Source organism: Struthio camelus, chromosome Z (genome assembly GCF_040807025.1).
Source record: "Struthio camelus isolate bStrCam1 chromosome Z, bStrCam1.hap1, whole genome shotgun sequence".
In the NCBI taxonomy this organism is placed as follows: Eukaryota; Metazoa; Chordata; class Aves; order Struthioniformes; family Struthionidae; genus Struthio; species Struthio camelus.
This window is the reverse complement of record NC_090982.1, coordinates 64,867,470-64,880,190: the sequence shown is the minus strand read 5'-3', so window position 1 is coordinate 64,880,190 and position 12,721 is coordinate 64,867,470. Positions and strand designations below refer to the sequence as shown.

Genomic DNA, 12,721 nt, shown 5'->3' with positions numbered 1-12,721 from the left:
ATGAGAACTGGTCTCATTTCAGGAAACAAATGTTTAGTATGTGTGGTTTCGAAGATGACTTACATCTGAGCTGATCAATCAAAATCTCAAATTGTGATTTTTGAATATAATTTGTTTCAAAAATATATATTTTTCTGAATTGTCTTTTTGGAGCTTTCATTTGCAGTCTCTGCATCAGCCTGTTGGTTTTCTGAGAAAAGATGTCAATTGTCTGGGTAGGGTGATTCTCTCACTAATGCAGTTTTCAGAGGTAACTGAGAACTGAGGGTGGACATGCGCAATAAGAGCAGTGACTAGCCCAGTATCTGGTCTCTGAGAGTGGCTGAAAGTAAACAAAAAGAAACCGTATCATTACATGCCTGTGCTCTTAATAAATTTCCCTGACTATTCCTTCTGCTTCTGTTTTGCAGTTCAGGGACTTCCTGAACCAGAGGTGGCTTCTCCATAATTAGTACTCCTATACTACCAATAGTTCTCTTTGCTATAAACTTTTTCAGCCTCTCTTTGGGAACATAAGTTTTTAATCTTCCTTTAGTAAGGAGTTCTGCAGACCCGTTATCTGTGTATGAAAAATCGTCTCCTTTTTTGAAACTGTCTCCTCCTAGCTTCCGTTATTGCCCTCTAAATGTTGTAGTGGAAGAGGCAGCGACAATCTTTGTATCTCCCTTGACATTCCTAGTCCTTCTAGTTAGGATTCTGTCTTCTGGGAGGATGTGATCAGGGCAAGAGAATGTATGGTTGTTTTCTACAGCAAAGACCTTTATCACTGGAACCGCTTCTCCCTTCATCAGGTGTATTTCAGTCCCTTTCCTTAAAACAAAAGGGATGTGCTCTCTGTAGAGTTTTTAACATAACCTTATTAGATTACCATGGTTGATAAGGAGTGCTGAGTTTTTAAGTTAATGTGAATCTTGAAGGAGATATGGCTTATTGGAGTTCTTTGATACAAAAATGTAAACTGTATTGCATACAAGGTTTGGAATAATGCATTTGCACAAAAAAAGCCTCACATATAGTTTTTTGCTATACTTCAGAATCTAGGTTTCTTTGGTTCAGACCCACCATTCTGGATGTTTGCATCTGTTGTTGCATTAGTTATGATTCAGGGTAGAGGGAAGGTACAGCTGTGAGAATATTAAGTGAGTTTGAGTAAGAAAAAGTGAACTGTAAAAATTCCGTTTTGATGGAATCCCCTCTGATCAGGGCTATAGTGAAAGGAGCCAACATTGTAGAATGGTGGATGCCTACCTGAGAAACCAAAAATATAGGTAAGAGCTTTACCTTACAGTAAACTTTGTCCATTACATTACCTTGTCTGTAACATCTAATATTTTAATGTACTCTTTCTTAACTTGACAGGCAGGTACCTGCTTCCTAATGCAATTGGACAACAGCTATGGCAACCTGCAGAAACCTCTAATCTTATTCGCATGCGCAGCCAAGCACTTGGACAGTCAGCACCTTCACTTACTGCTAGTTTGGTGAGTAATTCTTTTCAAAGCTAGGCGTATACAGAAAAAATCTATTGCATCTCCATGATTTCAGAATTGGTGTGGGGATGAGGATCAAACCACAGTTTGTTTCCAGACCGGCTTCTCGTTCTTAAGCCACATCTTTCACATAACCGTAGGGCATTTCTGCATACAGCATTACTTAATATGTTGAGCATGGCTGAATGACATTTAATGGTAGCAGCAACTCTGAATTGCATTACTGAGTTTTGCATAACATCTTAGCTGAATGAAGCATTAATATAGCTATTTGTATTTAAATAATTTCTTTCCTAAAAAAAGAAAAAAAAGGTATGCTTTTTAAGACAGCAGTAGAAGGCAGCCGGCCTTTCTCTTGGGCATTCTTCTCTATCAACTTCTTTGTTTCCACTTTCTGCGGGACTCTGCTGTCAGGAGAGCATGGGCATGAAGCAGGAGCTTAATTAAGTCTTTTGAATAAAGTGATAAGGAGAGGGGGCAGGGAAGATATACATCATACTCTTGAACTTTCAATTTTTTGTTTTCAAGAATCCATTCCACTGCTTTGTCTTCTGTGCACTAAGATCATATGAAGTCTTGGCATTTTAATGCAAGACCTCTATATACTGTCCTATACTTTTCTTCAGAAAAGGGCTTAATGAATATATTTAATGTTGATTGAAAAAGCAGAAAAGTGCTAGGAATGATGCCCCCTCTCCTACCTTTTGACTGGTTAAAATTTTGCTGATTCATGTGTAGCTTCCATGGAAGGCTTGTTCTAATACGCAGCCTTCAGGTCAGAAAGAACTATGATCCAACGTGCCGACTTTTAGTATCATATGGGCATGTAGATGGCTAGTTTCTATGTGAATCTAACTGAAATAGCATTTTATTATGAAGAGCCCAAAATCTGGACTTACAAATGTAACTGTGATTTCTGCTTAATGGTATTGTTAATTATTTGTGGCTCTTTGGCACAGATGTGGTATATCAGATTTGATCCTTACTGCAAATGCTTGATTATTTTGGAAGTTGTATGTTTTGTGCCCAAATGTTTTCCAGACAACTAGTTATAACTTATGTGTTTTGTTTTCCAGTTTGTTAGGAAAAACAACAGTTCATTGTGAAGGAGATATTTTGAGATTATGTATGGTTAAAATGATAAAGATAATGTAGATAATGATGATCACTAAATGATGTAGATAAGCATTCAGAAATCAATTTTTCAACTTCATCAGAACCGTATGTTCTTCTTCCTTTTCTCTACCTGGGGAGGAGGGGAAAAAACTTGTATATTCTTCTAATGATCGTTCCACAAAAAAAAAAGTGCTGTGTTGCTATTTGATTATCTCTTTCTGCAAGCATAACTCTTGGATGTCATGCTGCTAGCAATGTTGTGCTTTTGGTGTAACACTTTAAACTATAGTAAGAACAAGATTCAGCAGCACGCTGACAAAAAGATTTTAAATTATCATAAAACAGAAAGCTAATGAAAAATTCAGTGAATCATACTTCCTTAAGGTAAAGTCACCTATTGAGGTTTATGGCGTATTTGTCATTTTGACTTCTTTGTGTCTGTCCACATCTTTTATCTGTACTCGACTGCAACTTTTTTTTAAGCATTGCAAATGCAGAGGAGAGCCTTCTATTCAGCACATCCAAGCAGTTCTGATAAGAAATAAATACTTTTATGAGGAACCCGCACCTCCACCTTGCACACAGTCAGACTTGCCTGGTAAGGAGCCTAATATCATATTGTCACATGCGGAGAGCTCTTCTAAAACTTGCTTTGCCAAATGCTTTGCTGTCAGGCTTCTGACAAAATGTGGCTTTGCTAAAAAGGGACCATAAACTAGGCTCATGATTACTTCTTCCCCACTCTCTTTGTTTTGCTTTGTTTTACTCTGTTTCTTGGCAGGATTGGACTGTGGAGGCTTATCAGTTTCTCATGATGGGAGTTTTAATTGCATTCACAAGAAAGTTTGGCCTTACATATAAGAGATTTGTATGAAGAATTTCTATGTAGCTGTTTGCAGTCTGAGTTGAAATAATTTCAAACATATCATCTTACTCACTTTAAAAAATTTTAGGCCATTACTGTGTTCCTCTACTAGGACTGGTTGTTCTTCTGGGGTTGATGGACTTGACTCTAAGCTGTGGTTGTTGAGAGTCAGGATACGCAAGAATGAAAGCAGCTCGAAGATGCGTACTGGAACTTAGTGGAATTGCAGATGGAATACAAAAGACCTATTTTTTTTCCCCTCCCTCTGTCAATAACTTCTAAAACTTGTTTAGATCAATTACTGTGACACAGATGTAAATCCTTTCTATGGGGCAATATAGATTTTAAAGCGGGTTATGGGAGAAATATTGATTAAAAAAATGGCCTCAGGTGTTGCTTTGGATTGAGATCAATAGCTATCCATAGTTCAGCCTTGCAAGATAGATATTTTGACTACAGATGGAAAAATATGGTTTCCTTATAGAACCATGTAAGCATGCTAAAAGTGTATGTGGGGATGGCTTATTTTCAGATGAAGGGGACAGGGCATTGGATTTGTGGGGGGTCCTTAATTCGGAAGTAGTAATGTAATAGTCTTGTCATTCTTCCACTTTTGACAGGAGCATGTTGTGCCAGCCGTGACAGATGGATTCTGTGGTGGTCAAGAAGACCACTGGGAGTCCAGAATGAATATTAACGTGGGTTTAGAAACGTTAAGAAAAAGATATTCTATATCTTCAACAGTAAATAGAAAGGTGAAGCTGAGGTGTGAAAAATTCTGCTTAGGAATATTCTCTCAGGGTGTTGGTACTTTCCCTCTGTAGTCAGTGGTGAAAAATATGTGCTCCTAGAAGGCAATTCAGAACATCTGTCTCAGCACCAAGCGTTTGAGGGAGCTTACGGAAGTTACGGTAGAGTTAACTTATCTGACTTTCTTGCCTCATAGGATGACTGTCATCTTGCCTGACTTCAGGCATCTATATCAGGGTAGGATGAATGGGCCCCTGGAAGCGGTCCTTTTCTATTGAAGCGGCCCATGGAGTTAACTGAGAGTTGTTGCCTCATTTGATGTCCAAAGTTTCAAAGCAAGTCTCCTCTCCCTGTCCCCTTCCTCCCAGTATCTACAAATAGCATGGCTGCTTACTGTATTGATGTGTCCATTTTTATTACTGCTATTAGATTTTTAGGAAAGTATTTCAAAATAAACTGAAATGAGTAAGTTTTTGTTAATATTTCATTGCAATAAGCTGATGTGCTTAAAGTAATGATAATGAGTCTTAAGCTGCCTGAGTAATTACTTACATTTTTGTAGACAGAAAGATATTCTTGCCTCTTTGAGTGGCATGGATTGAGTGAAGTTACTGTTTTTAACTTTTGCTAGATAGCTACATACATAAAAACTGTAGAAGCCTGAACACAAGGCACCTCTACAATAAATGATGACAAATATGTAGATGAAAGGAAAATGATTTGTGCAAAATTTAATTGTGTAAAACTTCTGTAGTTTTGTTTTGTCTCCAACATTAATAATACAAGTCTCCTTTAAGGCCTCATGATACACAAATACAACTGTGGCTTAGAACGTAAGTTTAGGGGGAAAAGGTAACCTAACTTTGAGGAACATGAAGTCTTTCTTTTTGTTTATCTGTGATTTATACAAAAAATATACAAGGCTTCTCATAGTCCAGAAGGGTTTTTAAGGCAATGTATTTCATGACTACTGTATGCTGTCTTTCTCTTTTAAGTTAAGAAAAGGCAGGTTTGCTAGAATCTACATGTTTTATTTGAAGCTTTTGTTCATAACACATTTTATTATGTGGATCTTTCAATAAAGATAGCTTCACTTTTATAGGAAGTACTGAGCATAGGCTAGCTGTCCCTTCTATTGTGGAAGATGAGCATTTATGGTATGGTATGGTAAACACTCCAAGGCATGTTGTTTCTTCTCCTCTTGGAAACTTGAATGGTGTCAGTGAAATGACTAGACTTCTGCCTGGTTTACTAAACAAGTGTGGTTTTTTTCCTCTCTTCATGAATGTACTGGGAACATCTTTGACTACTTGTAGGTAGTATCTAGTAATTTACAAAAAATAGAAAAAGAGTAAAACTGGCCTTTGTGAATGGCTGATGCTCTTTCCTGGTAAGCAGTGCAGTGATGTTTTGTCTAAGTGTGAGTGCCGTTATTTACTACTACTTGGCGCGCTCTATATACCTCTTGAGTTCTGCTGAAATTTAAAAAAACAAAAATATTTTCAGTGTTGCCAAAAACAATAAAAGACTGAATTTGTGAGTGTCTGTATTTTTGTAAACTTGCTTTTTATTGCCACTCTAGCAGAAAGAATGGTCTTATGCAAGTGTGAGGGTGGTAATTATATAAACCACTGCTTTGTAAGATGGATTGCTGAAAAGGAAAAATAAGGAATGTTCCGTGTTTGTGAAAAGCAGCTTTACTTCTCCAGAAAGGGCCTTGCCTCCTTCTTCCTTTTAAATAGTATAATACTGAAAATGAGTAAGTGTGTCTTTGTTAAATATGCCATTAACTTCAGCTAAATTGACATAATGTTGACAGTTATTATGAGGACTGTTTCAAAACTAATTATGCTAATTAGAATGTAACTACCACTAATTGCATGTATTCAAACAGCACACCAATACCCTTTTGTGTGTTTTATTTCCCAGATGCAAGACAGCCATTTGTTGCCTGAGAAGCAGCAAAATTATAGCTTAAATAACAAATGATTGCAAACAAATAAAATACGTTCTTTAGAAACACTAATTGGTTAGATGAGTGAATGACAACATCAGTTGTGGTTGGGTAAACCACATAATTAAAAATTAAGGCCTATACTTAAACGTTTCACTTTAAAATTGTAGAGAGGTTTTTTTAATTGTTTGCACATTTAGTTTTATGACTATCTGGAGAAGCGGACTACTTTTTTTTTAATACAATTATTAGAGAGTGAGAAGAGTCTGCATCTGAAACTTAGGTTGATCTAAATTTTAGCTCTTTCTGTCCAGGAATCCAGATCTTCAATGGCTAAGATTCTTGGGTTGTATATGTGAGCAGCTATTTAATACCTTGCAAGTTAATGAGCATTTACAGGAATAGCACTTCCAAGAAACCTGTTGAAGATATAATGGAGATCTTTTAAGTAGCTAATCTTATGTCTGTCTCTTATCTGAAATCGTCTCAAAATAATTAGCTAGATTTCAGTAGTACTGAATGTGAACTGAGGAGGTTATTTGAACACTAAGCTGTTGTGTAGGTCTGAATGTGGTGTTCTTTTCTGACTTAAAACCAGCTTAGGATCTGAGACTAATCACTAAGTATTTTTTTAAAATGGAAAATATTTATTCCTGTGTAATGCTAAAATTACCAAGTAATTGCTTTTAGCTTTTAAGACTAGAGAGTCATTCTCCCTTGTGTATTTCATTTCACTAACTCCTTACCCATTAATGTGTATTTGCATTCATATTTCTTTGTCTGTATTTGCCTTCTAACAAATTCTTAATTGCAATTCTAATTTAGTAGTTAGTTCTAATTTAGTAGTAGAAAGAGGGAAAATGAACATTCATCTTTATAGGCACTTATACCCAATATTTGTATACCACGAAAGATTGGAGAAGACCTGGTCCAAATATGTGAAATTATAATATTTCATTGACAAACTGATAAAAGTAGTTGATGACTGGGGCACTCTACCTCATTTAAAAAAAAGATATAGTATTGGCATTTTAAAATATTCACTTTACATTTGAGGTTAAAAGACACTTGTAGTTTCAACTGCTTGACAGAGTTCAAAACGTTTTGTTTTCTATGTAAAGTTGGAGAGAAATGTCAACTCTTTTTCATAAATTCTCTGATTAGAAATACTAGCTTTGTTCCTCCTCGTGCTTTTCCCATTCATTTTCAGTGGATGAAATCTGAAAGTTGTGATGGCCAGGATTAACTCTTCCATAAATGGTTTAAGTCTGACAAAATCAAGAACACCTCTCATACTGCATAATATCATTTATTAAAGAATAATAGTTAAAGCAAGTCGAATAGTAATCTTCCGTAACAAGGTTGACCTAGTTTATCATCTCTCCTCATGAGAGAATTCTCCCAGACAGTGAAGAAGGCTCACCAGGACTAGTTTCCTTTTAAATAATGCACTTTTAAATAATGAAAAATCTACAGCTGTTAAAATTGCCTTCCTTGGCCTACACAGTCAATTGTGCATGTCTTATTCTTGCAGGTTCTGGTTTTGTTTGTGGGGCCCACACAGTCGAGATCAGTAAGCTAGGTTATATGCAGTACTTCACCCCCCAGAACTGAGGCTTGTGACTGCATCTTAGAGCAGTGACTCTGAAAAGGACTTATGCTGCCTGTCCATTATGATTCTTAACTTGAGTTCTGTGTATGTGAAGTTAGTGACGTTTGTCTAGGAATATCGTGTAGAGTCGTGCTGTCATTTTTTTTATATATTAAAAAAAAAAAAAGTTGTGGGGAACACTGAAAAAGTAAGGTCAAGAACTTGAGTGCTGGTAAAATTAGCTGCATGAGAAACAATGGAGTAAGGGTGGTTAGCCAACAAACTACAGAACCGGAAGAGATTGTGTAATCAATTTATAGTGTTTGGTGAAGTTTAGGTGCTTTCTCAACTTGTTGAACTATGTTTAAAGGATAATTGGGTAAAATGTTAAAATCTGTGATGAACGGGGAATAAAACTCAAACTCGGGTCCTTTCTGGCCTGACATCAAAAACTTATCTAAAGCTATAAAGGTTTTATGTGGGTGAAAAAGAAGGGGTTTTGTGAAAAGGATAAAAAGGCTGTGGGAAGGGAAGAAAACAGACTGGAAAAATGACCAGAACGGGAATGGATTTAGCTAAACTGAGCTCTAATGCTTTCTGCCGGTCTCTATCATAAGAAGTAAAAGAAAACAGACTACTTTGTTTTCAATGTCTAGCCAGCTAATGTGATAGCTCAAACATTGAGATTCATCCATAAATTTCAAAATTTAATGGGAAAATACTTAATAGCAAGGTGCAAGGAGGTGAGTCTTTGCTTCTGGAGTGTGTTGATGTACAGACCTGTTGCTCATGGTCTGATTCCCATTCTCCAAGTACTTTTATTTTTAAGTTAATGTTGCTCACAGCTCTGACTTTAAAATAAATGAGATAAAGTTGGCACCAGAGGACACCATTATAGGTGTAGGAAAATCTTTGTATAGTGGAGAGCTCATTCAGTTCTTCCATCAGCCTTCTGTATCTGAAGGCATAATGAAAGGTGTTGATAACCTTCAATGCGAGCGCTTCCTGTGTTGCTTGGGTAAAGCAGCAGTAGGTTAGGGTATTCTTTGGTTCTCATGATTCAGTCACAACCTGTATGGCTGCTTTTAGCAGTCTTAGGAGTCTAATACCTATGCATAAATAAGGTGAGAAAAGCAGTTAATACCTTAGAGGGTAAGGTGCTACTTTACTGATCTAAATGTCAATAGTGAAGTTATATATTGTCAAGAAACTTAAATTTGAACTAACAGAAATGTAAATATTTAATTTTTTAACTTTTCCATGAAATTTGGTCTAAAATGGTGGACTTTGCATGGAAGCCCTTGAGGTGTATTTATGTTCAGTTTTTGCTGTGGGACAGTATCCTCAGGAGAGGATATGGTATGGTTACTAGGTATGGTAACTAGGTATGGTAACTCTGTAAATTGCCAAAGTAAAATTTTTGTTTTCCTCCTAGAGTCTTTCTGTCAACATGTTCTCATGCCTATGGTACTTAACAAGTGATTGTAATGTAGCAGAGGATGGAAGCAGACAGCCCAGGAATAACTCTTATCCCTCAGACTCAAGTATTTGTATTTCTGTGGTTTTGATGAGGGCCATAACTCTCAAATAAGAGAGACTCAGAGTTGAATGGCTCAGCTGACTTAGAGGCAGCAGGGGAACATAGCTTATCCAGAACTCTCTGGTGGTAATATTAGGGAGTCCCTACTCTTTAATTTTTCTTAGTCCCAAACAAGCAAAAGTATATACCTAGGATCCTTCTGCAGCCATTTTTCAGTTTGAGGACATACTGCAGAGCCTGCTTCTGTCTATGTTGGATGAAGAGTAAATAGGCACTGCTGCCTCTCATCTCTTATGTTTCTAGGCTTAAAAACAGATACAGTTTTATCAGCTTAAAATTTTAAGTGGGTTGACTGTCTCAGATTGGCTTTGACACGTGCTGTTGGGTATCTGTATACCTGAGTTGCAGTCAAACTTTCTCACACTTTCATGTGGAATCAGACTTCCTCTTGTAGATTGTGCTGCTGTCCTGCAGAAACAGATGGGGATATGGACTTCTGTCTTTTTAATGTTAATGTTACTTGTTGATTTTCCTGCAGGGCGCCCCCCCCCCCCCCCCCCCAGGCTGGTATCACAGCTAATTGTTTTGTGATTTTTCTGGACAGATGAAGTAACCATGTTTGTTCCAGTGTTCGGTATGCTGCCACAGCAGACTGATGATTTGAGAATCAACTCTGTTAAGTGTTCATCTCAGTAATGCTAGAAAATGTTCCACTTGCTTTTCTTTCTTTGATCAAAATACGCCCTATCTTGGTGAACATATTTGTATCTAATGGCATCATATTTTTAGCTTTGGCAATAGTACAGCAAGATCATTGCATCTATGATGATTTTTCTTTCATCGTGTTGAGGAGATTAAGAAATCTAGATAGTGCTCAAGTTGACCTAGTGTCACTTGAGTAAAAAATGTAATAATCAGGAGGAGATTGGTTAACTGCTACTCTCTCATGAATACATTTAACCTCTTGATCATTGCTGAATGTCTGTAATTACATGGTGCAATGGAAGATATTCAGTTAGTGTGTGGTCAGTTAAATTTAGAAATGATCACAGACTTTGTAATGGATAGAGTAATTTGATAGTAACGTACGTTTTGCTGATCATAGATTCCTAATTTTCTGTGTTAGGGTATCTATTCAAAAAAGAAGCTTAGTATTAAGAAACAGACTTAAATTATGAGATTTGCTACTGTAAATAGGGGAGAAATGGAACCGGCTGAAGTTAACTAAGACAACTAAAAGTATAGTTGGATTTGAGTATACTTCATCATAATGTGGCTGGTAGGAGCATATCCTGAACAAATTTCCCTAGCATGAGGATGCTCTTCCAGAACCTATAACTGCGTATAAATGCTTCTTGGTATGCTTGTTAAATATGCTCTTCTGTATCAAGCACTGGACAAATTAAAACCAGTGATCAGTAGGAAAACATTCCCTTTTATTCAAAGCTTCCCTAGTTTGTCTGGTTTGTAATGGATCTTTATTCCATGAGCAGCCAGATTTTGGCATTAATTAGAATGCTAAAAAGCTCAGCTGCTGCTTTCTAATGAAGGAGGGTTGCTCTTGTGAAGAAGAATGACCAAACACAGGGAAATGTTGAATCGTGGAGCAGAAGGAACAGGCAAAACGCATTAAGAGGAATTATACATCATTATGGGGAAGTTCATTACTTCCGTTATCTCACTGAGAAAATTAAAACTTTGAAATACTGCATTGTTGCAAGTCTTAAAATTACATGCCTCCAAAAAGCAAAATTAGGCATCAAAAATTAATGAAGAGACTAGATACATCATTGTTCAGAGTGATTTAAAAATAAAACTTAAACCATTTCCAAAGTTAATAATTGTACTTAAAAGACTACTTGCCTATTCTTATTGTTCTCACATAAGAACCAAACTTACAAATATCTAGGAGGGATTATTCAGAATGTATTTGCTATTGTTTTGTCATGAGAATTTTTTTTTTTTTAAGATTTTGCTTCCTTTTCTGCATACATAATCTAAAATCATTCTGTTGATTGTTAGAAACTGCCAGGATAATAAAACCAACTTAGAGGCTTCTTTTTATTTGTTCTCTGAAAATTGGAGTATAGGTAGACATGTAGAACTGCAAACTTTGAGCTATTAAATAAGAGAACTCCTGTATGTTCATTGTTTGGCATTCCTTGGGGGAATACTGAGAGCAGTTCAGAATTTTTTTTAAAGGAATGATATTTTTGAATGGATGTAATTTTTCAGTTGTTCTTAGAAAAAAGACCCACAAGAGAAATCAAACTATACTCATAATACTCCTATGCTTTCAGAAATAAAGTTGTTGTTTTATGCTATTGTATAATTATGGTTTGGAAAAGCGGGGGCAACATTGTATCATTGAGTAAGGGCTTGCTATTTTGGTGGAACTTGTTACATTATTGGTTTGTTGACTCGTCTATCTATTTTGCTGCAATAAGATGTACAATATTCAATGCAAAAGGCAAAACCATTATAGCTGAAATGTCTGTTGTAACCAATGTTCTGTATCTTTTGTCATTGAAAAGGGAGGGCTGGTTTACTATTACCAGTTATTTCTCAAAAAAAAAAAAAAGTTTGCCGCTGCAACAGTTATTTTTCTTCTAATGTTTTCATGGCTAGTTTATTATTTTCTAAGGTGGCTGAATGGCTAAATGAGAAATGGGTTGGTGCAAGTGGTATTTTGTCCGGCAGGTGGCATGAAAGCCCAATTTGTACATATACTGTCTATTCATGATCTGTGCATCCTATTCTCATGGTGACTCTTGTACATATAATTGAGACTGTTAGCAATGTGTATGTCTTCCAGTATGAGGAAGCAGTTAGTTTTCAAGAGTCTTGAGATAATCCGAAGACCAATAGTATTTTCTTTTTCTAAGAAACAACCGTAGTCGATTGTATTCTTCATAACAAATTGATGTTGCACTCCTACAGTATATTTGAACAATAGGAGCCTAGCCTCTCTCTGTTTGAACAGCTTGCCACTTACCTAAATTTATCAGCTCTAGAAAAGTATTAGAGTTTTACTAACTAAGGAATCTTGAATTTCTCCCTGTTTGTGATATGTATTCTGAGTCATATGCTGTGGCTCAGAAGAGCAGTGAAATCTCTCATCGTGTACTGCTGGACTGAATAACTGCAGTGCTCTCTTGGATACGCAGTGAAGCAACCTGGCTTGTCTGAGTGTGTTTCTGTGTAGCATAGTGGCTATGCTTGCTGCTCTCAGCAATGGTGAAGGGGAATGCAAATTCAACAGTGCTCTACCAATCCACTCTGCACATGTTGACTGAAGGTCTCTACTTCTGAAATGCAAAAGGTGTGTGTGGGGTTGGGACTGCCATGCTGAAAGGGGGAAGAGGTTACTGCTAAGAGGTTGCAATTGTTGTCAAGCCAACAGTGCCTTTTGAGT

At 36.7% G+C, this 12,721-nt stretch overlaps 1 protein-coding gene across 3 annotated transcripts in view; it reads left to right on the top strand.

Moving 5' to 3' along the window:
• Nucleotides 1-12,721, top strand: part of LOC138064432 (microtubule-associated serine/threonine-protein kinase 4-like) — a 300,511-nt gene that overhangs the window by 79,421 nt on the left and 208,369 nt on the right. For all 3 annotated transcript variants that reach the window (XM_068926979.1, XM_068926978.1, XM_068926977.1), the window contains exon 3: nucleotides 1,360-1,481. In XM_068926979.1, coding sequence (XP_068783080.1) covers nucleotides 1,360-1,481 — 122 coding nt within the window. The remainder of the gene's footprint in view (nucleotides 1-1,359; nucleotides 1,482-12,721) is intronic.